The sequence below is a fragment of the Anomaloglossus baeobatrachus genome, chromosome 8 (genome assembly GCF_048569485.1).
Source record: "Anomaloglossus baeobatrachus isolate aAnoBae1 chromosome 8, aAnoBae1.hap1, whole genome shotgun sequence".
NCBI classification, from domain to species: domain Eukaryota; kingdom Metazoa; phylum Chordata; class Amphibia; order Anura; family Aromobatidae; genus Anomaloglossus; species Anomaloglossus baeobatrachus.
The window spans coordinates 241,887,017-241,913,773 of NC_134360.1; the positions used below are offsets into that span (position 1 = coordinate 241,887,017).

Consider the following 26,757-nt stretch of genomic DNA (forward strand, 5'->3'; position numbering starts at 1 on the left):
ATGTAGTTGCATAATAATCTGTCTATGTAGCAATTGCACAGATCTATAAAAGTTGTATAGTCATGAAGGGGTTACCAAGGATAAGTGAACAGATGTACAAATAATAGAAGTTTTCAAATAATGAGCAAAAGTCTTATCAGTAATGTTTACACAGAATATTTTACCAAACAAAGATATGTTGGGAGAAAATAATGAGTTGAATTCTCCTTACTCCCTTTTTCTAGCTTCAAGGTTAGAAATGCAGATTGTATAATTGGGTGTCTTAGAATACACGAGTTCAGTTGATGACGCTTGCTCAAGGAGAGCATGTCTGTGTGTTCATTGTCTGATACATTGATATATATCGGCACTGGTATACAGCTAATATGGCACCGTCCCTGAATATCCCAAACGGAGACTCCATTAGCAGTCTTCACCCAAATTCCTCCATTGACACAGCCAATTAATGGCATTTGCAGGTCACTGCTGTGGCAAGTGATGGCTATAGATAATTTCTGTGTGTCATAGGGATCAGCACCAGAGCGGGAACAGCAAAGGATCCGGTAAGTCTGACTTCTGTTTTCATGCCTTTTTTCTGCATCGTGTTTTTTTAGGATAGCCTACCTCATTATGGAACCCACCAGCCGGGCAGAAAGATGGGCGTTTCCATGGTCCCAGCTGATATTGGCTTGATCAGTATGATCCGGCAGGGGATCCTGGCTTTACAGCTTCTACCAGCCAACTCCAGTGCGGGTAAGTGCTACTCATACTGTGCCATTGGTAATGGATTCCCACCGGACACACAATGCATATTGTTCTACTTCTAGGAATAATCGTTATCACGGATGGAGTCACCAGCGTCCCAGACGTTGCAGTGTGTGAGACGTTGCTGAATCAGCTGCGCTGCGGGACAATCGCCTGCTCCTTTGTGCAGGTAAATTCTGTAGGACTTTGTTTTCTTTGGCGAAGACACTTATTTTGGTCATTGGTTTCACCCACAGTGAGATGACCGTGCACAATGGCAGACCAAGCATGCACCCTCCCTGTAATGGGAATGCTTTGTATAGGGCCTATGTAATGGGACAATATATGCAAATTATAAGGTGGCCTGTTGGGGCAGCCCTTCTGTGTTGCACTTATTTAAAGAGTTTGCTTAAAGGGGTTGTCCACTACTTTTTACATTGATGGCCTATTTTTAGGATAGGTCATCAATGTCTGATCGGCCGGAGTCTGACACCCGGCACCCCCCCACTGATCAGTTGCTCTCAGTCCCGCCGGTGACAGCAGGCAGCCGGAAATGCTCAGCTCCGGCACTGCTCATTCTTCTGATAGTGGCCATGGCTGGGTACTGTACATCCGTCTCCATCAATAGGAGGCGGAGGTGTAGTACCCGGCCCTGGCTGCTATCAGAAGACGGCGTGGTGCTGTAGCTGAGCATTTCTGGCCTCCTTATATCGTCGCCGGGACAGATAACAGCTGATCGGTGGGGGTGCCGGGTGTCGGACACAGGTCATCAATGTCTGATCGGCCGATCGTAAAGACAGGACATCAATGTAAAAGTAGTGGACAACCCCTTTAAACCATACCATACTCTGTTAAAGGGTTTGTCCTGTGCCACTCATTTCGGCATTGGGGGGGGGGCATCATTGGTGACGCCGCCTCTACACCCACCTGTCCGGACATGTGTACAACTGGCAGGACTCTTGCACCTATCCATCGGCAGACCGGTGTAGATGCAGAATAGTCTACGTTACGCTCATCCGGTCGCGGCACAGGGTCCAATCCTTTAATTTCTAGACTTGCTGATGTTGTTACAGGTCGGCGGTGTGTACTCCTACGACTGCAGCTTCGGCTACGTCCCTAACGTTGAGCTGATGAAGTTTATTGCCATGGCCACCTTGGGATCCTACCTCTCGTCCTGTCCCGAAGTGGAGTCCGGCCAGACGGACATGAACGTCTATCACAAAGCGCTCCTGCTCTATTCCTTCCTGCGCACGGGGGAGGCCCTGAACCCCGAGTATTACTGTGGTGAGGGCCGCTTCTCCCCTGATTTCTGGAACACTGGAAACCATCCTGTTTTTTGTCAGGTTTTGATGCACATTTTATGTTGTCAGGATCTCAGCACAAACTATTCAATGAGCACTTGGTGTCGGCCAGCAGTAACCCCGCGCTCGCCATGCGCAGGAGGAAGCATGCGGAAAAGGAGGTGCACGCCGACATCATTAGCGTGGTGTCCGTGCGGCTCCGGGAGGGGTACAGCATACGGGAGATTCGCATTACAAAAGGTGACTTAATTTTTTTATTTTTTCAAAGCTTTCTTCTTTAATAGCTGCCATATTGGCTATCACGCGACTTGTCCACCAATACATATAGCTCATGACGGGTGACTAGAATTTCCAGGAAACTGCTCGTTATTATAAGGTTAATCACCGCTCTGTCCTGTCTGTACGAAGTCGCGTTAATTTACTCCTTTTATTGTATGTCCCGTTGTAAGGGATGCTGGAGGTGAAGCTGGTTCTGCTATGGAAGCATAACATGCGCGTTGAGTATCTTGCCATGGCCCCGTGGCCCCTGGATCTTATCAAGCGTAACACACGGGTGGAAGTGGTAATGGAAGGGAGCTACGATATCCTGCATGACATCAGCTGCACATTGAAGAAGCCCATCACCAGCATGTACCGGACCAGCGTCATCCGCCGCTTCTGGAACACCCTGCAGAGGTAAGAAAATCACCCGACAATCGGCTGATCGTTCACAAAAGCCGGCCGCTGGGCAATCGGCTGATCGTTCACAAAAGCCGGCCGCTGGGCAATCGGCTGATCGTTCACAAAAGGCGGCAGCTGGGCAGTCGGCTGATCGTTCACAAAAGGCGGCCGCAGGGCGATCGGCTGATCGTTCACAAAAGGCGGCCGCAGGGCGATCAGCTGATTGTTCACAAAAGGCGGCCGCAGGGCGATCAGCTGATTGTTCACAAAAGCCGGCCGCTGGGCAATCGGCTGATCGTTCACAAAAGGCGGCCGCTGGGCAATCGGCTGATTGTTCACAAAAGGCGGCCGCTGGGCGATCAGCTGATTGTTCCGGCCGCTGGAACTGAATTTACAGTGGATCATGGTTTTTTACTCTGCACATGCTCACAGTAAAAAAAAAAAAAAAGATCCGCCGCACACAACAAAAACGTTACATTCAGTGTTGCTCCTGCCTGACAGTCAGTCAGTAAACGACTGATACTTCACGTGGCGGATGCAACGCAGGGCCATCAGTCACTAATAGAAGTCTATGGGGAAAAAACTGATTCCTGCAAAATATTTTGCAAGATACCGTAATTCCTCAAGGATTGTGACTGATACAAAAGAACGCAAGTATGAAAGCAGCCTTAAGTAGCAGCACTCACTATTCTGCTGCTGCAGTCACTGTGTACATACATTTACATTACTTATCCTGTACTGATCCTGAATTATATCCTGTATTATACTCCAGAGCTGCACTCACTATTCTGCTGGTGCAGTCACTGTGTACATACATTACATTACTTATCCTGTACTGATCCTGAATTATATCCTGTATTATACTCCAGAGCTGCACTCACTATTCTGCTGGTGCAGTCACTGTGTACATACATTACATTACTGATCCTGGGTTACATCCTGCATTATACTCCAGAGCTGCACTCACTATTCTGGTGCAGTCACTGTGTACATACATTATTACATTACTGATCCTGGGTTACATCCTGCATTATACTCCAGAGCTGGTATTCACCTTTTACAGGCTTCAGAGAAGAAATCTCCCAGCATCCCCTGCTTGTTTAGTGTTTGCATTCTGAGCTATTAGGGGATGTTCTCAGGCTTCCTGATTGTTTCATATGACAGCTTGCTTTCTGCGCTCACAAATAATCCAGTTGATTGTTTTGCTACAGCTGCAGGTTAGACCAATGTCCTTCATTAATAGTTACCCTTCTGTATATTGTGTGACCTCTGTTATATGTAGTCTCACGTTTTCTGGCTCTTGTTTTGCAGCATCAGTCAGACGGATCAGATGTTGGTCCATCTGAAGTCGTTTGATAGTGTACCGGAGCACTTCAGAATCCCGGAGAGCACAAAGAACGGGGTTCCCCTCTTCTACATCCCCCCGGGCTCCACCACTCCGGTAGGTGCTGGGGGTGTGGAGGTGCTGGGGGTGTGGAGGTGCTGGGGGTGTGGAGGTGCTGGGGGTGTGGAGGTGCTGGGGGTGTGGAGGTGCTGGGGCCTGAATCTGACGTCTGCCGATCCTCTCCGCAGGTGTTGTCTCTTCAGCACAGTGACCCCGACTCCAGTCATTCCCAGTTTGTGTCATACTGGAAGCCCATCCTCTCAATGGACGCCAGCGTGTGGCAGCGCTGGCTACACGTGCACCGCATCGTGCTGCTGCTGGAGCATGACTTGTAAGTGGAATGTGCAGAGACAAGAAAACGTATTTTATGTGTTTTTTTTTTTGTTTTTTTTGTTTTTTTCTTTCCCCCAATTATGAATCTTTTTTTAATATATTTATTTTTTTTTGGGGGGGGGGAAATCTGGACACCCAGCTTTCCCAGAGTCCTAAATGACAAATTCCCATAGCAGTACGAGATGGAGCTCCATTTCTATAATAGGTTAATTTCCTCTATCACTTCATTGGGGGACACAGGAGACCATGAATCTATGCTGCTGCCACTATGCAAAAAAGTGATCTCTTCAGTAGTGTACCCCCAAAAACTGCAGCCAAGCTGATGTGTTTTAGTTTAGTGTCAATAGGAGGCAGACACAGGGCTGCACCTAGACCCGTTTACACCAACATAGTTGTGTTATAAATCTTTTCCTTCTGTCTTTTAGATACAACTTGTGATTTGGGCACCAGGGTGTAATCGCTCGCCCTGATTTCCCACCGTAGGGCCAGAGAGGACAGTGTGGTCTGATCCACATGGTACCTTCTGGTTTCTCTGCCAGGACCCTGCCCCCTAACACATACAAAGTGTTTCGGGGTGCTCCTGCCATCCATCCCAAGCATTAGCTTCCACCATAGCGAGACTGATCCATACCTAGAGACTACTTCTCAGGACTCTTGGTAGTCTCCCACCATGTGAAGGAATCGGCACTGCATATGGTCAGTGGTCTCTCTCCCCCTATCCCCACTAGCAGCTGGGGTTCCCTAGGTGTGCCAGCCGGGGGTTCCCTTTCCTCCTAACAGCAACACATTACAGCGTTTTTCCCTCCCTCCGCAGATTCCATGCAATTGTCAGACTGAGCTACTGAGGGTACTGTCGGCCTCAGGGGTCTTTTCCCCCAAAATTGAGGCCCGACTTCTTCTCCGAGGCATACGTCCTGTAAGCCATGCCTCCCGCTGTGTTCCAGCGCCAGACAGAGGGACGGAGTGCCACCGCTTTGGGCTCCGGTTATCGCCCTCCATGACTGGGCCTTCTTGGCTGTTCGTCAGGTCTCGGTTTGGCAGCTCTAACGTCTTCTGGTTTCCTGTACTTGCTTTTCCACGTTCTACAGAACACTCTCCTTTACTCCCTCTCCTTGGAGTTTCGGGTCTGGGCAGAAGGGTTTTTGCAAATGACAGTGGCTGGATTCCGACTTGAGACTCTCTCACCTGTTCTTCCATTTTTCTAGTCCTTCTGTTCCCACCCTTGGGGAATGCTGTGGGGCGTCCTAAGGTTTTTATGTCCCTCAATGAAGCGATAGAGAAAAGATTTTGGGTACTCCCCATAAAAACTTTCTCGCAGTCTACATTGGGGACTCGGCACCTGCCCTTCTTAAGTATCTTTGTTGCACCAGTCTATATTCAGTTTAGGATCTAACTTTTTTGCCTAGTGTCTCCTCCTAGTGGCAGCAGCGTACACCCATGGTCTCGTTAGTGGCAGCAGCGTACACCCATGGTCTCGTTAGTGGCAGCAGCGTTCACCCATGGTCTCGTTAGTGGCAGCAGCGTTCACCCATGGTCTCGTTAGTGGCAGCAGCGTACACCCATGGTCTCGTTAGTGGCAGCAGCGTTCACCCATGGTCTCGTTAGTGGCAGCAGCGTTCACCCATGGTCTCGTTAGTGGCAGCAGCGTTCACCCATGGTCTCGTTAGTGGCAGCAGCGTTCACCCATGGTCTCGTTAGTGGCAGCAGCGTTCACCCATGGTCTCGTTAGTGGCAGCAGCGTTCACCCATGGTCTCGTTAGTGGCAGCAGCGTTCACCCATGGTCTCGTTAGTGGCAGCAGCGTTCAGCCATGGTCTCGTTAGTGGCAGCAGCGTTCACCCATGGTCTCGTTAGTGGCAGCAGCGTTCACCCATGGTCTCGTTAGTGGCAGCAGCATACACCCATGGTCTCGTTAGTGGCAGCAGCATTCACCCATGGTCTCGTTAGTGGCAGCAGCATTCACCCATGGTCTCGTTAGTGGCAGCAGCATACACCCATGGTCTCGTTAGTGGCAGCAGCATTCACCCATGGTCTCGTTAGTGGCAGCAGCATACACCCATGGTCTCGTTAGTGGCAGCAGCGTTCAGCCATGGTCTCGTTAGTGGCAGCAGCGTTCAGCCATGGTCTCGTTAGTGGCAGCAGCGTTCACCCATGGTCTCGTTAGTGGCAGCAGCATACACCCATGGTCTCGTTAGTGGCAGCAGCATTCACCCATGGTCTCGTTAGTGGCAGCAGCATTCACCCATGGTCTCGTTAGTGGCAGCAGCATTCACCCATGGTCTCGTTAGTGGCAGCAGCATACACCCATGGTCTCGTTAGTGGCAGCAGCATACACCCATGGTCTCGTTAGTGGCAGCAGCATACACCCATGGTCTCGTTAGTGGCAGCAGCATACACCCATGGTCTCGTTAGTGGCAGCAGCATACACCCATGGTCTCGTTAGTGGCAGCAGCATACACCCATGGTCTCGTTAGTGGCAGCAGCATACACCCATGGTCTCCTGTGTCCCCAATGAAGGCTCAAAGAGATTTTTACAGTGAGTACCCAAAATCTTCTTTTCTTCGGCGCTCCATTGGGAGACCCAGACGATTGGGTGTATAGCACTGCCTCCGGAGGCCACACAAAGCAATTACACTAAAAAGTGTAAGGCCCCTCCCCTTCTGGCTATACACCCCCAGTGGGATCACTGGCTCACCAGTTTTCTGCTTTGTGCGAAGGAGGTCAGACATCCACGCATAGCTCCACTGTTTAGTCAGCAGTAGCTGCTGACTATATCGGATGGAAGAAAAGAGGGCCCATATGGGGCCCCCAGCATGCTCCCTTCTCACCCCACTTGTGGTTTGTAAGGTTGAGGTACCCATTGCGGGTACGGAGGCTGGAGCCCACATGCTGTTTTCCTTCCCCATCCCCCTGAAGGGCTCTGAGGAAGTGGGATCTTACCGGCCACCAAGCCCTGAGGCCGGGCTCCATCCACAGACCCATAGAACCTGCTGGATGCGGAGCGGGAGTACCGTTCAGGGACAAGGCCCTGCAACTTTCAGGTACTCTGTGTCCCCGTATGGCAGGCCACGCACACCCCAGGCTTGCTGGGTGTGCTAGTGCGCCGGGGACTGTAGCGCTGTGCGCTGGGCTTATAGTCCCCGCAGATTACTGGGGGACTTTATGTGTGTGGATCGCCGCGCCGACCGCCCCTGGAGCGGCGGCGCAGCTGCGACTTGTAGTGCGCCGGGGACGCGCCGACCGCGCTTTTACGGCGGCGGCGCTTCTAACTTTAGTCCCTGGCTTTCTGCGGCCTAGCTCCGCTTCGTTAACGCCCCCCACCCTGTCAATCAGGGTAGGGGAGAGACGTTGTTCAATCGGCAGCGCCGAGGGCTGGAGCACGATTTACATGCTCCAGCCCTCTCACTGAGCACAGTAGGACACAGGCTTCGCGCTTTTTCTCTGTGCACGCCCTAGGCCCGCCCCCAGGCTTGCAGCTCCCCAGGACGCCGGCAGCCATTATACACATGCAGTCTGGCTGGAGAACGCACGCAGGCTCTGGGGGACCCAGGCTAGGGGTTTCTGGCGACCACACACCCGCGCTAAGCGGGCGATAAGCAGCACATACGTGCGGCCCCACTAGTGCCACAGTGTTATATTTTTCGCTGTACCATAGACACTGCTGTGTCTAGATATATTTATATACTGCACTGTAAGGTCGCTTCTTGGCTGTACACCCTATATTGCTTTGAGGAGACAACAGCATGTCATCCGCAAAACGCAAGGGTGCCAAGGCACGGGCTGTATACACTGCTTGTACAGCATGTGGGGCTAATCTACCAGCAGGCTTCAACGACTCTCATTGTGTGCAATGTTCAGTCCCAGTGGCACTTCGTCAGCCAGAGCCTATTGTGGTGGTAGCCCAGGCAGAGGCGCCTGTGAACCCTGCCCCGGTGACGGGGACAGAATTTGCAGTCTTTGCTGATAAAATGTCTGTGACTATGACAAAAATCCTGGAGACCTTGCAGTCCAGGCCAGTTGCTCAGACCATAGACACTGCTGTGTCTATGTTCCCCGGTCCCCCTCAGTTGGAACTAATCCGTACTTCAAGGGGGTCCCAGGCATCACAGGCTGAGGGCTCTGACTCCGATGACAGTCCCAGGCCGCCTAAGAGAGCTCGCTGGGAAAGACCCTCCACGTCATCACGCGGATCAGGGTCTCAGCGAGAAGGGTCCCTATATGAGGGTTCAGAGGTGGGTGATCAGGAGTCTTGTCCTGACGCCGCACTCAATTTGGATACGCCAGATGGTGACGCCATGGTAAATGACCTTATAGCGGCCATCAATAGGCTGTTGGATATTTCTCCCCCAGCCCCTTCTGCAGAGGAGGCAGCTGCACAGCAGGAGAAATTCCATTTTCTGTATCCCAAGCGTAAATTGAGTACTTTTCTGGACCACTCTGACTTCAGAGAATCCATCCAGAAACACAATACTTATCCGGACAAGCGTTTTTCCAAACGTCTGAAGGATACACGTTATCCTTTTCCCCCTGACGTGGTCAAACGCTGGACCCAGTGTCCAAAAGTGGACCCTCCAATATCCAGGCTTGCAGCTAGATCCATAGTTGCAGTGGAGGATGGGGCTTCACTTAAAGATGCCAATGACAGACAGATGGACCTTTGGTTGAAATCTGTCTATGAAGCTATCGGCGCGTCGTTTGCTCCAGCATTCGCGGCCGTGTGGGCGCTCCAAGCTATTTCAGCTGGTCTGGCACAGGTGGACTCTCTCATACGTCCAGCAGTGCCGCAAGTGGCGTCCCTAACTACGCAAATGTCTGCGTTTGCGACCTACGCTATCAATGCGGTACTGGACTCTACTAGCCGTACCTCAATGGCATCCGCCAACTCTGTAGTTTTGCGCAGAGCCTTGTGGTTAAAGGAATGGAAAGCAGATTCTGCTTCTAAAAAATGTTTAACCAGCTTGCCATTATCTGGAGACAGACTGTTTGGTGAGCAATTGGCGGAAATCATTAAACAGTCCAAAGGTAAGGACTCCTCCTTACCCCAGCCCAGATCAAGCAAACCTCCACAGAGGAAGTGGCAGTCAAAGTTTCGGTCCTTTCGAGGCTCGGGCAAGCCCCAATTCTCCTCGTCCAAAGGGACTCAGAAAGAGCAAAGGAGCTCTGATTCCTGGCGGGCTCACTCACGCCCCAAGAAAGCAACCGGAGGTACCGCTTCCAAGGCGGCTGCCTCATGACTTTCGGCCGCCTCCCTCCGCATCCTCGGTCGGTGGCAGGCTCTCCCGCTTTTGCGACATTTGGCTGCCACAGGTCAAAGACCGGTGGGTAACAGACATTTTGTCTCACGGGTACAGGATAGAGTTCAGTTCTCGTCCTCCGCCTCGGTTCTTCAGAACTTCCCCACATCCCGACCGAGCAGATGCCCTTCTGCAGGCGGTGAATTCTCTAAGAGCAGAAGGAGTGGTTGTCCCTGTTCCTCTTCAGGAACGAGGTCAAGGTTTTTACTCCAATCTCTTTGTGGTGCCAAAAAAGGACGGCTCATTCCGTCCTGTTCTGGACCTAAAACTGCTCAACAAGCATGTGAACGCCAGGCGGTTCCGGATGGAATCCCTCCGCTCAGTCATTGCCTCAATGTCTCAAGGAGATTTCCTAGCATCAATAGACATCAAGGATGCTTATCTCCACGTGCCGATTGCTACAGAGCACCAACGCTTTCTACGCTTCGTGATAGGAGACGACCATCTTCAGTTCGTAGCTCTGCCATTTGGTCTAGCGACAGCCCCACGGGTGTTCACCAAGATCATGGCGGCAGTGGTAGCAGTCTTGCACTCTCAGGGACACTCTGTGATCCCTTACTTGGACGATCTACTGGTCAAGGCACCCTCTCAAGAGGCATGCCAACTCAGCTTGACTGTTGCACTGGAGACTCTCCAGACGTTCGGGTGGATCATCAACTTCTCAAAGTCAAATCTGTCACCGACCCAATCACTAACGTATCTTGGCATGGAGTTTCATACTCTCTCAGCGATAGTGAAGCTTCCGCTGGACAAGCAGAGGTCACTACAGACTGGGGTGCAGGCTCTCCTTCAAAGTCAGTCGCACTCCTTAAGACGCCTCATGCACTTCCTCGGGAAGATGGTGGCGGCAATGGAAGCGGTTCCGTTTGCGCAGTTTCATCTGCGCCCACTTCAATGGGACATTCTCCGCCAATGGGACGGGAAGTCAACATCCCTGGACAGGAAAGTCTCCCTTTCCCAGACGGCCAAGGACTCTCTGCAGTGGTGGCTTCTTCCCACCTCATTATCACAGGGAAGATCCTTCCTACCACCGTCTTGGGCGGTGGTCACGACAGACGCGAGTCTGTCAGGGTGGGGAGCAGTTTTTCTCCACCACAGGGCTCAGGGTACGTGGACTCAGCAGGAGTCCACCCTTCAGATCAATGTTCTGGAAATCAGAGCAGTGTATCTTGCCCTACTAGCCTTCCAGCAGTGGCTGGAAGGAAGGCAGATCCGAATTCAGTCGGACAACTCCACAGCGGTGGCATACATCAACCACCAAGGGGGGACACGCAGTCGGCAAGCCTTCCAGGAAGTCCGGCGGATTCTGATGTGGGTGGAAGCCACGGCCTCCACCATATCCGCAGTTCACATCCCCGGCGTAGAAAACTGGGAAGCAGACTTCCTCAGTCGCCAGGGCATGGACGCAGGGGAATGGTCCCTTCACCCAGACGTGTTTCAGGAAATCTTTCGCCGATGGGGAAGGCCGGACGTCGACCTCATGGCGTCCCGGCACAACAACAAGGTCCCAACCTTCATGGCACGGTCTCGCGATCAAAGAGCGCTGGCGGCAGACGCCCTAGTGCAAGATTGGTTGCAGTTCCGGCTCCCTTATGTGTTTCCACCTCTGGCACTCTTGCCCAGAGTGCTACGCAAGATCAGATCCGATTGCAGCCGCGTCATACTCGTCGCCCCAGACTGGCCGAGGAGGGCGTGGTATCCGGATCTGTGGCAGCTCACGGTCGGCCAACCGTGGGCACTACCAGACCGACCAGACTTACTGTCCCAAGGGCCGTTTTTCCATCGGAATTCTGCGGCCCTGAACCTGACTGTGTGGCCATTGAGTCCTGGATCCTAGCGTCTTCAGGATTGTCCCAAGGGGTCGTTGCCACCATGAGACAGGCTAGGAAGCCCACGTCCGCTAAGATCTACCACAGAACGTGGAGGATATTCTTATCCTGGTGCTCTGCTCAGGGAGTGTCTCCCTGGCCATTTGCATTGCCTACCTTTCTTTCTTTCCTGCAATCTGGGTTAGAAAAAGGTTTGTCGCTCGGCTCCCTTAAAGGTCAGGTCTCGGCGCTATCCGTCTTTTTTCAGAGGCGTTTGGCACGCCTTCCTAAGGTGCGCACGTTCCTACAGGGGGTTTGCCATATCGTACCCCCGTACAAGCGGCCGTTAGATCCATGGGATCTGAACAGGGTACTAGTTGCCCTCCAGAAGCCGCCCTTCGAGCCTCTGGGGGAGGTTTCACTTTCTAGACTATCACAGAAAGTGGCTTTTCTGGTAGCGATCACATCTCTTCGGAGAGTGTCTGAGCTGGCAGCGCTATCATCCAAGGCGCCTTTCCTGGTCTTCCACCAGGACAAGGTAGTGCTGCGCCCCATTCAGGAGTTTCTCCCGAAGGTGGTATCCTCTTTTCATCTTAATCAGGATATCTCTTTGCCTTCGTTTTGTCCTCATGCAGTTCATCGGTATGAGAAGGATTTACATTTGTTGGATCTGGTGAGAGCACTCAGAATCTACATTTCCCGCACGGCGCCCTTGCGCCGTTCGGATGCACTCTTTGTCCTTGTCGCTGGTAAGCGCAAAGGGTCGCAGGCTTCTAAGGCCACCCTGGCTCGATGGATCAAAGAACCAATTCTTGAAGCCTACCGTTCTGCTGGGCTTCCGGTTCCATCAGGGCTGAAGGCCCATTCTACCAGAGCCGTGGGTGCGTCCTGGGCATTGCGACACCAGGCTACGGCTCAGCAGGTGTGCCAGGCAGCTACCTGGTCGAGTCTGCACACTTTCACCAAACATTATCAGGTGCATACCTATGCTTCGGCGGACGCCAGCCTAGGTAGAAGAGTCCTGCAGGCGGCAGTTGCCTCCATATAGGGGAGGGCTGTCTTGCAGCTCTAACATGAGGTATTTCTTTACCCACCCAGGGACTGCTTTTGAACGTCCCAATCGTCTGGGTCTCCCAATGGAGCGCCGAAGAAGAAGGGAATTTTGTTACTTACCGTAAATTCCTTTTCTTCTAGCTCCTATTGGGAGACCCAGCACCCGCCCTGTTGTCCTTCGGGATTTTTGGTTGTTTTTCGGGTACACATGTTGTTCATGTTGAACGGTTTTCAGTTCTCCGAGGTTACTTCGGAGTGAATTTGTTTAAACCAGTTATTGGCTTTCCTCCTTCTTGCTTTTGCACTAAAACTGGTGAGCCAGTGATCCCACTGGGGGTGTATAGCCAGAAGGGGAGGGGCCTTACACTTTTTAGTGTAATTGCTTTGTGTGGCCTCCGGAGGCAGTGCTATACACCCAATCGTCTGGGTCTCCCAATAGGAGCTAGAAGAAAAGGAATTTACGGTAAGTAACAAAATTCCCTTCTTCCCTCTTTTGCAGGCCAGTCCCTAAGCACCTCCATACTCCCGGGAACAACGGGCGCTATAGCACGGTTCTGTGCCGCATCGCTCACACGGCGCTCACCTCCCTCCTCCGAGACTGGAGCAGCTTTGTGTTGGTGGAAAGTTATTCCTACGTCAAGCTAATGCTGAGGTAACGGGAAGCCTCGACATGAAAAAGTTCAGCAACTTCTCTAACAAACTTTGTGTTTCAATCACTTAACGTTTTGAAGATCTCTGCTTGCTGTCGCCAATCTCGGCATTGCTGACTCCCAGAAATAGTAGAGCTCATAACGTGCTACAATGTTAGATTCTCTCAGAGTTCGGACTAATATTCTACCTGCGCTGATACATTGTAACAAGCAAGAATAGAAGGAATGGTATTCTGATGTACTACATCCGCACATTGCCCAGACTGACGCTCACATCTAAGAACTACCTATTAGGATTGTGCAGGTTTTCAGCCTCTGCGTGTAATCAGGAATGTCTCTATTCATTGTCAGCAAGCAGAGATACTGAAAATAATGAGAAAATGAAACATATTAGACGAGCAGAGCTTCTCAATTTGTCATTAACCCTACAATCTGCTCCATTTTCACAGCGATGTCAGTCAGACCCCCTCCTCTTTCTGTGTGGTGAGAATTATCTGGAAAGCCCCCTGCATGGTTCTCCGGCTGGGATTTCCACTGGGAACGTCTGCAAATTGCAGAATCAAGGTAAATAAAATCTAAATATAAATAAATAAATAAATATATATATATATATATTTTTCTTGGCATGGGAACTGTCTACACTTATGGAGCTATTGGCAATAGATTGTGCTGCAGAGAGAATATAAAGAAATGATAATATAGTACAGCTCAGGTTGAGGTGTCCCTCTGGGGGCTCCTTGGGGTGGGTGTTTGTTTTTCCTTGCCAGCTCGTCTTAAAGGTGGGGGGGAAATGTCCACTACTTTTGTGTTTATGGTTAGTGAAGAGCGGCCATTACCATGCCCGGGTACTCGTAACAAGCAGTTGGACGGGCGAGACTTAAGTACAGAGTATAATGGAAGTCAATGGGGAATTTGAGCATTTTTCCTGGAAATATTACAAAAAATAATGCTCAAGTCCACCATTGACTTCCATTATACCTGGATACTCGAGTCATGCCCATCTGAGTAGCCAACTGCTTGTTAGGAGTACTGAGAATGGTAGTGCCCGCTCATCACTAGTTACGAGGACTGAGCATCTGAGCATGGTAGTGCCCGCTCATCACTAGTTACGAGGACTGAGCATCTGAGAATGGTAGTGCCCGCTCATCACTAGTTACGAGGACTGAGCATGGTAGTGCCCGCTCATCACTAGTTACGAGGACTGAGCATCTGAGCATGGTAGTGCCCGCTCATCACTAGTTACGAGGACTGAGCATCTGAGCATGGTAGTGCCCGCTCATCACTAGTTACCAGTACTGAGCACCCGAGCATGGTAGTGCCCGCTCATCACTAGTTACCAGTACTGAGCACCTGAGCATGGTAGTGCCTGCTCATCACTAGTTACGAGTACTGAGCATCTGAGCATGGTAATGCCCGCTCATCACTAGTTACGAGTACTGAGCATCTGAGCATGGTAGTGCCCGCTCATCACTAGTTACGAGGACTGAGCATCTGAGCATGGTAGTGCCCGCTCATCACTAGTTACCAGTACTGAGCACCTGAGCATGGTAGTGCCCGCTCATCACTAGTTACCAGTACTGAGCACCCGAGCAATGGTAGTGTCCGCTCATCACTAGTTACCAGTACTGAGCACCCGAGCATGGTAGTGCCCGCTCATCACTAGTTACGAGGACTGAGCATCTGAGCATGGTAGTGCCCGCTCATCACTAGTTACCAGTACTGAGCACCCGAGCATAGTAGTGCCCGCTCATCACTAGTTACGAGGACTGAGCATCTGAGCATGGTAGTGCCCGCTCATCACTAGTTACCAGTACAGAGCACCCGAGCATGGTAGTGCCCGCTCATCACTAGTTACCAGTACAGAGCATGGTAGTGCCCGCTCATCACTAGTTACGAGGACTGAGCATCTGAGCATGGTAGTGCCCGCTCATCACTAGTTACCAGTACTGAGCACCCGAGCATGGTAGTGCCCGCTCATCACTAGTTACGAGTACTGAGAACCTGAGCATGGTAGTGCCCGCTCATCACTAGTTACCAGTACTGAGCACCTGAGCATAGTAGTGCCCGCTCATCACTAGTTACGAGGACTGAGCATCTGACCATGGTAGTGCCCGCTCATCACTAGTTACCAGTACAGAGCACCCGAGCATGGTAGTGCCCGCTCATCACTAGTTACCAGTACAGAGCATGGTAGTGCCCGCTCATCACTAGTTACGAGGACTGAGCATCTGAGCATGGTAGTGCCCGCTCATCACTAGTTACCAGTACTGAGCACCCGAGCATGGTAGTGCCCGCTCATCACTAGTTACGAGTACTGAGAACCTGAGCATGGTAGTGCCCGCTCATCACTAGTTACCAGTACTGAGCACCTGAGCATAGTAGTGCCCGCTCATCACTAGTTACGAGGACTGAGCATCTGAGCATGGTAGTGCCCGCTCATCACTAGTTACCAGTACAGAGCACCCGAGCATGGTAGTGCCCGCTCATCACTAGTTACCAGTACAGAGCATGGTAGTGCCCGCTCATCACTAGTTACGAGGACTGAGCATCTGAGCATGGTAGTGCCCGCTCATCACTAGTTACCAGTACTGAGCACCTGAGTATGGTAGTGCCCGCTCATCACTAGTTACGAGTACTGAGAACCTGAGCATGGTAGTGCCCGCTCATCACTAGTTACCAGTACTGAGCACCCGAGCATGGTAGTGCTCACTCATCACTACTGATGATCTATTCTGGTGAAAGGTAATTAATCATATTGATGGTGGGCTTATATCTGGCACCCCATGATCTGCTATCACTTCCAGGGGTGGCCAGATAGCGCTGCTCTACACTATTCAATGGCTCCTCTGGGTATTATGGATCAGCATTAATTGTGGTACCAGACAGCCGCCCCTAATTGTATGGGGCCGTGGCATTCTGCTCCGTGTACGGTTACATATGGGTGTCAGAGGAGGTGATAACATCTTATCGTGGGGGTGCCGGGTGTCAGACCTCACCAATCTGAAATTGATGGATAAGCCAATAATATAAAATTAGTTTACATTCCCCTTTAAGAAGCCTTTCCCTATACACGAGTAGGAAGGTCTGTCAATCTTGCTAAATTGGAAGGGGAAATGCTCGGTAAGAGCCGCCTAATCCTCACTTCTTCCCAGAATCGTCAATATTTGCTGAGCCAGCGTGAAACACTCCCATGCTTTAAGTGAAATTTTTTTTTGGGCCACATGAATTTGAGTAGTTCCAGAGCTGCATTCACTTTTCTTTAGTCTTCAGAGCTGAAATCTCCCTACATTCCCTGCTTTTCAGTTTCTGCGCATAGAGGGGTGCCCTCTTCACCTTTTTCTCTATACAGTCTATGTAATTAACCCCATGCATTCTAGGAGCACTGAAAGCTCCTAGGGGCTCTGACCTCACACTTGCTGACTGTTTCCAGTGACTGAAAGTAGATGTGTGAATGCAGCTCTGAATGGGATAATGTCAGGTCATGTTGTCTCCTATCACTAATTCTGTGCATCGGTGACGTCCTGGTAGATTGCCCCTCACTGGTAAAGGGAATGGATATGATGTCAGGTTATTTCTGCAGAATTCGTCATGTTCTGCTGTTACTATTAATGACCTGTAATAACTTCTCGCAGATCTTGGAGGAGCTGAGAGCCCGGATCCTGCAGCTGCGTTTCCCCCACAGGGTTCAAAGCAAAGAGACCACCCCTCGGGTGAAGAGGAAGATATTTGGGATCAGCTCCCCCTCCAAATCGCCTTCTCCTCCTCAGGTCTCCCCTCCGGCCTTCTCCGACCGCTGCTGCCTCGTCTTACTGCACAAGCCCCTGGAGAAGCTGCTCATCAAGTGAGTCACCTCTGCCCATTTTTTATTTTTTGTTTACGTCCCCACCGAGGACATATTTGGGGCTCTCCCGGGTTTTGTAGGAGAGCGAAATGATTGGAGGGGTCACCAATCGTCATATTTAAAGGGGTCCTTGTGCTGGAAGTCTGATCAATTTCCAGCTGTTGGACACAAACGTTGCAGCTTTTACTCGGCCCCTGAATTCAATCACGCCAGTTCCACTTCCTTCCCCCCCCCTAACAGTATATTATTATTATATTATATTTGTTGTTTTTTTTGTTTTTTTTCAGGTATGACAAGCTTCCTCTGGATTACAGGACTCCATTTATCCTGAACCTGGAGAGCCTGGCACAACACACGTCTGTGTCCGGACCTCTGATCGCCAATCGCTCGGCCTCCTCCACCCTGGCCTCTTTATCTCGCTACTTCTATCATCAGAGGTGGATCTGGTCTGTGCAGTCGGGTCTGGCGCCCACTGTACCCACCACCGCCCTGGCACAGATCCTGTCCACTCTGACCGAGTAAGTGTTCTTCCCTGACCATTAAAATGGACTCTCACCTTTTAAAGAGGAGCAAACACCAGGATTTTCCTATATAAACTAAAGCCAGTGCTATACTACCGCTATCAGGCTGATTCTATACAGACCTTTAGTTGTGAGATTGGATGTATTTTTTTTTTTTTTCTGAAATACAGGCAAGTAAAGTTTGTGAAATGCACCGTTAATTGATACCAGCTACATAGTATCTAATAGGTGAGTCAGGTTTTGCTAGTTATTCCCGCCGCCGCCTGTCCGTCCTTCCTCGCCTGTCCGTCCTTCCTCGCCTGTCCGTCCTTCCTCGCCTGTCCGTCCTTCCTCGCCTGTCCGTCCTTCCTCGCCTGTCCGTCCTTCCCCCCCCCCCTCCCCCCGCCTCCCCTGTCCGTCCTTTCCCCCCCCTCCCCCGCCTCCCCTGTCCGTCCTTTCCCCCCCTCCCCCCGCCTCCCCTGTCCGTCCTTTCCCCTCCTCCCCCCCCCTCCCCTGTCCGTCCTTTCCCCTCCTCCCCCCCCTGTCCGTCCTTTCCCCCCCTCCCCTGTCCGTCCTTTCCCCCCTCCCCTGTCCGTCCTTCCCCCCCCTCCCTTGTCCGTCCTTTCCCCCCCTCCCCTGTCCGTCCTCCCCCCCCCCCCCCTCCCCTGTCCGTCCTTTCCCCCCCTCCCCCCCTCCCCTGTCCGTCCTTTCCCCCCCTCCCCCCCCTCCCCTGTCCGTCCTTTCCCCCCCCTCCCCCCCCTCCCCTGTCCGTCCTTTCCCCCCCTCCCCCCCCTCCCCTGTCCGTCCTTTCCCCCCCTCCCCCCCCTCCCCTGTCCGTCCTTTCCCCCCCTCCCCCCCCTCCCCTGTCCGTCCTTTCCCCCCCTCCCCTGTCCGTCCTTTCCCCCCCTCCCCTGTCCGTCCTTTCCCCCCCTCCCCTGTCCGTCCTTTCCCCCCTCCCCTGTCCGTCCTTTCCCCCCTCCCCTCCCCCCTCTCCCCTGTCCGTCCTTCCCCCCCCCCCCCTCCCCTGTCCGTCCTCCCCCCCCTCCCCCCCCTCCCCTGTCCGTCCTTTCCCCCCCCCTCCCCCCCCCCTCCCCTGTCCGTCCTTCCCCCCCCCCCTCCCCCCCCTCCCCTGTCCGTCCTTTCCCCCCCCCTCCCCCCCCTCCCCTGTCCGTCCTTTCCCCCCCTCCCCCCCCTCCCCTGTCCGTCCTTTACCCCCCCCTCCCCCCCTCCCCTGTCCGTCCTTTACCCCCCCCCTCCCCCCCCCTCCCCTGTCCGTCCTTTACCCCCCCCCCTCCCCCCCCTCCCCTGTCCGTCCTTTACCCCCCCCCCTCCCCCCCCCCTCCCCTGTCCGTCCTTTACCCCCCCCTCCCCCCCCTCCCCTGTCCGTCCTTCCCCCCCCCTCCCCCCCCCCCTCCCCTGTCCGTCCTTTACCCCCCCTCCCCTGTCCGTCCTTCCCCCCCCTCCCCCCTCCCCTGTCCGTCCTTTACCCCCCCCTCCCCCCCTCCCCTGTCCGTCCTTCCCCCCCCCCCCTCCCCCCCCTCCCCTGTCCGTCCTTTACCCCCCCTCCCCTGTCCGTCCTTCCCCCCCTCCCCCCTCCCCTGTCCGTCCTTTCCCCCCCTCCCCCCCTCCCCTGTCCGTCCTTTAATCCCCCCCCTCCCCTGTCCGTCCTTTAATCCCCCCTCCCCCCCCCTCCCCTGTCCGTCCTTTAATCCCCCCTCCCCCCGCCTCCCCTGTCCGTCCTTTCCCCCCCCTCCCCTGTCCGTCCTTTACCCCCCCTCCCCTGTCCGTCCTTTCCCCCCCTCCCCCCCTCCCCTGTCCGTCCTTTCCCCCCCTCCCCTGTCCGTCCTCCCCCCCCCCCCCCTCCTCTGTCCGTCCCTTCCCCCCACCCTCCCCTGTCCGTCCTTCCCCCCCCCCCCTCCTCTGTCCGTCCCTTCCCCCCACCCTCCCCTGTCCGTCCTTCCCCCCCCTCCCCTGTCCGTCCTCCCCTCCCCTGTCCGTCCTTTCCCCCCCCCTCCCCCCCCTCCCCTGTCCGTCCTTTCCCCCCCCTCCCCCCCCTCCCCTGTCCGTCCTTTCCCCCCCCTCCCCCCCCTCCCCTGTCCGTCCTTTCCCCCCCCTCCCCCCCCTCCCCTGTCCGTCCTTTCCCCCCCCTCCCCCCCTCCCATGTCCGTCCTTTCCCCCCCCCTGCCCTGTCCGTCCTTCCCCCCCCCTCCCCCCCCTGCCCTGTCCGTCCTTTCCCCCCCCCCCTCCCCCCCCTGCCCTGTCCGTCCTTTCCCCCCCCCCCTCCCCCCCCTGCCCTGTCCGTCCTTCCCCCCCTCCCCCCCCCTCCCCTGTCCGTCCTTTACCCCCCTCCCCCCCCTCCCCTGTCCGTCCTTTACCTCCCCTGTCCGTCCTTTCCCCCCCGTCCCCCCCCTCCCCTGTCCGTCCTTTCCCCCCCCTCCCCCCCTCCCCTGTCCGTCCTTCTTTCCCCCCCCTCCCCCCCCTCCCCTGTCCGTCCTTTACCCCCCCTCCCCCCCTCCCCTATCCGTCCTTTACCCCCCTCCCCTGTCCGTCCTTTACCCCCCTCCCCCCCCCTCCCCTGTCCGCCCTTTCCCCCCCCTCCCCCCCCTCCCCTGTCCGTCCTTCCCCCCCTCCCCCCCCCTCCCCTGTCCGTCCTTTCCCCCCCCTCCCCCACCCTCGTCCGTCCTTTCCCCCCCTCCCCCCCCTCCCCTGTCCGTCCTTTCCCCCCTCCCCCCCCCCCTCCCCTGTCCGTCCTTTCCCCCCCTCCCCCCCCCCTCCCTGTCCGTCCTTTAATCCCCCCCTCCCCTGTCGTCCTTTAATCCCCCCTCCCCCCGCCTCCCCTGTCCGTCCTTTCCCCCCCCCCGCCTCCCCTGTCCGTCCTTTCCCCCCCTCCCCCCTCCCCTGTCCGTCCTTTACCCCCCCTCCCCTGTCCGTCCTTTACCCCCCTCCTCCCTCCCCTGTCCGTCCTTTCCCCCCCTCCCCCCCCTCCCCTGTCCGTCCTTTCCCCCCCTCCCCCCCCCTCCCTGTCCGTCCTTTCCCCCCTCCCCCCCCTCCCCTGTCCGTCCTTTAATCCCCCCCCTCCCCTGTCCGTCTTTAATCCCCCCTCCCCCCGCCTCCCCTGTCCGTCCTTTCCCCCCTCCCCCCCTCCCCTGTCCGTCCTTTCCCCCCCTCCCCCCCCTCCCCTGTCCGTCCTTTAATCCCCCCCTCCCCTGTCCGTCCTTTAATCCCCCCCCTCCCCTGTCCGTCCTTTAATCCCCCCCCCCTCCCCTGTCCGTCCTTTAATCCCCCCCCCTCCCCTGTCCGTCCTTTAATCCCCCCTCCCCCCGCCTCCCCTGTCCGTCCTTTCCCCCCCCCCCCCCCTCCCCTGTCCGTCCTTTCCCCCCCTCCCCCCCTCCCCTGTCCGTCCTTTAATCCCCCCCCTCCCCTGTCCGTCCTTTAATCCCCCTCCCCCCGCCTCCCCTGTCCGTCCTTTCCCCCCCTCCCCCTCCTCCCCTGTCCGTCCTTTAATCCCCCCTCCCTGTCCGTCCTTTCCCCCCCTCCCCCTCTCCCCTGTCCGTCCTTTCCCCCCCTCCCCCCTCTCCCCTGTCCGTCCTTTCCCCCCCTCCCCCCCCTCCCCTGTCCGTCCTTTAATCCCCCCCCTCCCCTGTCCGTCCTTTAATCCCGCCTCCCCTGTCCGTCGTTTCCCCCCCGCCTCCCCTGTCTGTCCTTTCCCCCCCCTTCCCCCCCCCTCCCCTGTCCGTCTTCCCCCCCCTTCCCCCCCCCTTCCCTGTCCGTCCTTTCCCCCCCTTCCCCCCCCCTTCCCTGTCCGTCCTTTCCCCCCTTCCCCCCCCCCTCCCCTGTCCGTCCTTTCCCCCCTCCCCCCCTCCCTGTCCGTCCTTCCCCCTCCCCCCCTCCCCTGTCCGTCCTTTTCCCCCTCCCCCCCTCCCCTGTCCGTCCTTTCCCCCTCCCCCCCCCTCCCCTGTCCGTCCTTCCCCCCCCTCCCCCCCCTCCCCTGTCCGTCCTTTCCCCCCTCCCCCCCCTCCCCTGTCCGTCCTTCCCCCCCCTCCCCCCCCCTCCCCTGTCCGTCCTTCCCCCCCCTCCCCCCCCCTCCCCTGTCCGTCCTCCCCCCCCCCCTCCCCCCCCTCCCCTGTCCGTCCTTCCCCCCCTCCCCCCCCCTCCCCTGTCCGTCCTTTCCCCCCCCTCCCCCCTCCCCTGTCCGTTCCTTTCCCCCCCTCCGTCCTTTCCCCCTCCCCCCCCCCTCCCCTGTCCGTCCTTTCCCCCCCTTTCCCCCCTCCCCCCCCCTCCCCTGTCCCGTCCTTTCCCCCCTCCCCCCCCTCCCCTGTCCGTCCTTTAATCCCCCCCGCCTCCCCTGTCCGTCCTTTCCCCCGCCTCCCTGTCCGTCCTTCCCCCCCTCCCCCGCCTCCCCTGTCCGTCCTTTCCCCCCCCCTCCCCCCGCCTCCCCTGTCCGTCCTTCCCCCCCCCCCCCCTCCCCCCCGCCTCCCTGTCCGTCCTTTCCCCCCCTCCCCCCGCCTCCCTGTCCGTCCTTTCCCCTCCTTCCCCCCTCCCCTGTCCGTCCTTTCCCCTCCTTCCCCCCCTCCCCTGTCCGTCCTTTTCCCCCCCTCCCCTCCCCTGTCCGTCTTTTCCCCCCCTCCCCTCCCCTGTCCGTCCTTTTCCCCCCCTCCCCTCCCTGTCCGTCCTTTCCCCCCCTCCCCTCCCCTGTCCGTCCTTTCCCCCCTCCCCTCCCCTGTCCGTCCTTTCCCCCCCTCCCTCCCCTGTCCGTCCTTTCCCCCCTCCCCTCCCTGTCCGTCCTTTCCCCCCTCCCCTCCCCTGTCAGTCCTTTCCCCCCCTCCCTCCCCTGTCCGTCCTTTCCCCCCCTCCCCTCCCCTGTCCGTCCTTTCCCCCCCCTCCCCTCCCCTGTCCGTCCTTTCCCCCCTCCCCTCCCCTGTCCGTCCTTTCCCCCCCTCCCTCCCCGTCCGTCCTTTCCCCCCACCTCCCCTCCCCTGTCCGTCCTTTCCCCCCCCTCCCTCCCCTGTCCGTCCTTTCCCCCCCCTCCCCTCCCCTGTCCCGTCCTTTTTCCCTCCCCTCCCTGTCCGTCCTTCCTCCCCTTGAGCCACCTCAAGACTGTAGTGCCGACCACTGAGCCACTGTGTCAGCTTCTTACAAAATAAATGAAGGGCAGAGCACACTCGTGACCGCAGCTCCACTCAGATGGGGATTCGAGACCCCTGCTCTTGTAGTTGGTGCATGAGTCGGATCTCTAAGTGTCCATCTTGGCCTCACCACCTGAAGACAAAAAAGAAATAATGTAATTCTGAGGGAGGTTAAAATTAAGGTGGAGCAAAATTGGCGCAACCACAGCACTGAGGACATGATGGTGTCGGTGTGCGGCTTAGCGCTGTTTGCTGTAATTGTGCAGCCCCGCTCTGTTCTAGGGTAATGACCAGATTGGTGCACACTTCTCATGTATCTATTTTATCTCACCATTAACCCCTTCTAACACAAACTGCAATTACGTCGTCTGGGCTCAGACTTTTATTTTGTTTTCTTTTTCGTTCCTATGGGAGACCCAGACCATGGGTGATAGCTTCTGCCTCCGGAGGATACACAAAGTACTACACTAAAAAGTGTAGAACTCCTCCCTCTGAGCATATACACCCCCTGGATAACCAGATCTAGCCAGTTCAATGCTTTGTGTTCAGGAGGCACACATCACACATGCATTCTCATCTGATTTTTGATTTTTGGAAATAGTTTGAAGAAAAGGCGGGTCCAAGCCTGGACTCCCGGCATGTCCCTTCTCACCCCACTGTGTCGGCGGTGTTGTTAAGGTTGATTTCAGGGCTGGAGCCTTACATGCCGTGCTCCTTCACCATCCCTCGGGCTCTGGCTTGAAGTGGGAGCCAGCACGGTTCTCCCTGCCTTGCAGGAGACCGGTCTCCATCCGCAGCCCTTCAGGATCCTGCTGGACGGAGCACTCATCCCCAGGGACTTGAAACCCTGCGTCTCACAAGCTAAGTATCTGAGACGTTTATGTTCGGGGGGTCCTTGTACTTTATTGTTGGGGAGAGTGGGCTGTGTATCTGTTCTGACATTTCCGGCCGGTTCTCTGGTTTTCACCTGAGAACCCGCGCCGATGGTGCATGCGCGCCGGCCGCATCGCTTAAATTTAGGCCCGGCTTCGCCTGAGGCCTAGTTTCGATTTCACTGCCCTGCATGTCAATCATGCAGAGGGACAGTGCGGCTCCGCCCAGCGGCCGTTCGGCACAGGGGAGGGACACTCTTCTCTGAGTAAATGTCCCCTCCCCTGTAAATCTCCTTGGCCCTCCAGATCCCGCTCTGAGTAGGTCCCGCCCCCTCTCCTCGCTCCGGCGCCATTTTATCAGCGTTCTCACAGCGATCGGCGCTGGCTGCAGCATATCTGCTAATCTGTCTGGGGGTCTGGGCTGTGGGATCTGGAGGGCACACAAACGGTCTGGTAAGCCACAACCTCCGGTTGTGGACCTGCTTATATACTCTCTGGGGGTCATTCTGGCTCAGAGCCCCCACTTCAGCAGCATGTCTCACACGAGGAGCAAGGCTGCAAGGCTGTACGCAATATGCACTGCATGTAAGCTCGTGCTGCCTGAACCGAGCACATATCCACATTGTGATGCCTGCTCTATCCTGGCAATGCCTCAGCCTGGAATCGCACCCACAGTGGTCACTGCGGCTGTTCCGGCTCCGGTGGCTGAACCCCCGGCTTGGGTAGAATCCTTCTCTAGGTCAATCTCCCAGTCTTTTGCCGACTCCATGGGACAGCTGTCCCGGACTTTGCTGACCATGCATCAGCCCCTTCTCAGGGCGCCGCTGCTGCTAGGCTCTCTCAGCGGAGCTCACAGAGGATTCTTCATCTGGTCCCAGACCCCGTCCTCCTAAAAGGAAACACAGGGTTCCCTCTACTTCCTCGTCCCGCGGCTCTTATTCACGAGCTGACTCGCAGGACGAGGAGGATGCCTTTACTGGGGGCTCGGACGTTACCTCCATGTGCCCCATTGATTTGTCCGAAAGTGGCGCAGATGTTAGTGATTTGATTGCGTCCATTAATTCTGTACTGGACCTCAATCCGCCAGTATCAGAGGAACAACCCTCTCTGGCAGAAAAGCGCCAGTTTACCTTGCCTAAGAGGACAAGGAGTGTGTTCTTTAACCACTCCAGTTTTCAGGCCACTGTGACCAAGCCTAGGGCCTGTCCTGACAAACGCTTCCCAAAGCGTGGTTCTGATGACCGTTTTCCCTTTCCACCTGAGGTGGTCAAGGAGTGGGCTCATTCACCAAAGGTAGAGCCTCCGGTGTCTAGACTCTCAGCCCGGACCGTTGTATTAGTGGTTGATGGCACCTCTCTTAAGGATGCCACTGACCGCCAGGTTGACCTTCTGGCCAAATCTGTATATGAGGCGGCAGGGGCCTCGTTCTCCCCATCTTTTGCAGCAGTGTGGGCTCTCAAAGCCATCTCTGCTTCTCTAGAGGAGATGCATTCCCTCACCAGGGACTCTATGCCCGAAATGGTTGCCTTTACTTCCCAGGCTTCAGCCTTTTCATCCTATGCCATGTCTGCCATGCTGGAGGCTTCTCACCGCACTGCTGTGGCTTCGGCTAATTCCCTCGCTATCCGCAGGATCTTGTGGCTTCGAGAGTGGAAGGCAGATGCTTCTTCAAATTAGTTTCTTGCTGGGCTCCCATTTGCTGGGTCCAGGCTGTTTGGTGAACAACTGGATGAAATTATTAAGGAAGCTACTGGCGGGAAGAGTACTTCCATGCCACAAACTAAAACCAGGAAACCTGTCCAGGGCAGGAACCAGTCGAGGTTTCGTTCCTTTCGTTCCTCCAACTGGTCGTCCTCTAAGCCCTCGGCCTCGTCCACTAACTCAGCCAAGGACCAAAAACCCAACTGGCGCACGAAGCCGCGTCCTCAGAAGACCGCAGGAGCTGCTGCCACTAAGGCAGCCTCCTCTTGACTATCTGGCCGCGCCAGCAACGTCCTTAGTCGGTGGCAGGCTCTCCCACTTTGACGACGTGTGGTTTCAACACGTCTCCGATCAGTGGGTGCGGGATATCATCTCCCACGGCTACAGGATAGAATTCTCTTCCAGCCCGCCAAACAGATTTTTTCTGTCAACTCCCCCCTGCTCCAAGGCCGCCGCCTTCTCTCAGGCCGTGGCATCCTTGCAGGCCAACGGAGTAATTGTACCGGTTCCCGCCCGGGAACGGTTCAGAGGTTTCTACTCAAATCTCTTCCTAGTCCCCAAAAAGGACGGTTCCTTCCGGCCCATCCTGGATCTCAAGCTTCTCAACAAGCATGTTCAGGTGCGGCATTTTCGCATGGAGTCTCTGCGATCAGTCATTGCCTCAATGAAACAAGGAGATTTCCTGGCATCCATCGACATCAGAGATGCCTATCTGCATGTGCCAATTGCAGTTTCACACCAGCGTTGGCTACGTTTTGCAATCAGAGAGGAACATTTCCAATTCGTGGCTCTCCCCTTCGGGTTAGTCACGGCCCTCGAGTATTCACCAAGGTCATGGCAGCAGTGGTTGCGGTTCTGCACCTCCAAGGGTTGGCAGTGATTCCTTACCTGGACGACCTTCTAGTCAAGGCTTCATCCAGTGCAGACTGTCAGCGGAGTGTCTCGCTCACTCTCGCCACTCTAGTCCAATTCGGGTGGCTTGTCAATCTGCCCAAATCCACTCTGACTCAGACCCAGAAGCTCACGTACCAAGGGATGCAATTCGAGACTCTGCCGGCACTTGTGAAGCTGCCCTCGGTCAAACAGCAGTCCCTCCATCTGGCGGTGCGCTCTTTGCTGAGGCCCCCGCTGTCATTCCATCAGGCACCTAATGCAGGTGCTGGGTCAGATGGTGGCGTCAATGGAAGCGGTTCCCTTTGTCCAGTTCCATCTGCGTCCTCTGCAGCTGGACATTCTCCGCTGTTGGGACAAGCGGCCTTCCTCCTTGCACAGGTTAGTGGCTCTGTCGCCACAGACCAGAGGCTCCTTTCAGTGGTGGCTTCGGCCCCTCTCTCTGTCTCAGGGATGCTCCTTCCTGGCCCCGTCCTGGGTGATCCTCACCACGGATGCCAGTCTATCCGGCTGGGGACCAGTGTTTCTCCACCACAGAGCGCAGGGCACTTGGACTCCGTCCGAATCAGCCCTCTCGATCAATGTGCTGGAAATCAGAGCTGTGCTTCTAGCTCTCTTAGC

At 55.5% G+C, this 26,757-nt stretch overlaps 1 protein-coding gene across 2 annotated transcripts in view; it reads left to right on the forward strand.

Moving 5' to 3' along the window:
• SZT2 (SZT2 subunit of KICSTOR complex) overlaps nucleotides 1-26,757 on the forward strand; it is a 230,787-nt gene that overhangs the window by 12,677 nt on the left and 191,353 nt on the right. For both annotated transcript variants that reach the window (XM_075320448.1, XM_075320449.1), the window contains exons 6-16: nucleotides 594-732; nucleotides 807-913; nucleotides 1,797-2,007; nucleotides 2,094-2,264; nucleotides 2,474-2,699; nucleotides 3,996-4,125; nucleotides 4,257-4,399; nucleotides 13,055-13,207; nucleotides 13,655-13,769; nucleotides 16,838-17,046; nucleotides 17,334-17,564. In XM_075320448.1, coding sequence (XP_075176563.1) covers nucleotides 594-732; nucleotides 807-913; nucleotides 1,797-2,007; nucleotides 2,094-2,264; nucleotides 2,474-2,699; nucleotides 3,996-4,125; nucleotides 4,257-4,399; nucleotides 13,055-13,207; nucleotides 13,655-13,769; nucleotides 16,838-17,046; nucleotides 17,334-17,564 — 1,835 coding nt within the window. The remainder of the gene's footprint in view (nucleotides 1-593; nucleotides 733-806; nucleotides 914-1,796; nucleotides 2,008-2,093; nucleotides 2,265-2,473; nucleotides 2,700-3,995; nucleotides 4,126-4,256; nucleotides 4,400-13,054; nucleotides 13,208-13,654; nucleotides 13,770-16,837; nucleotides 17,047-17,333; nucleotides 17,565-26,757) is intronic.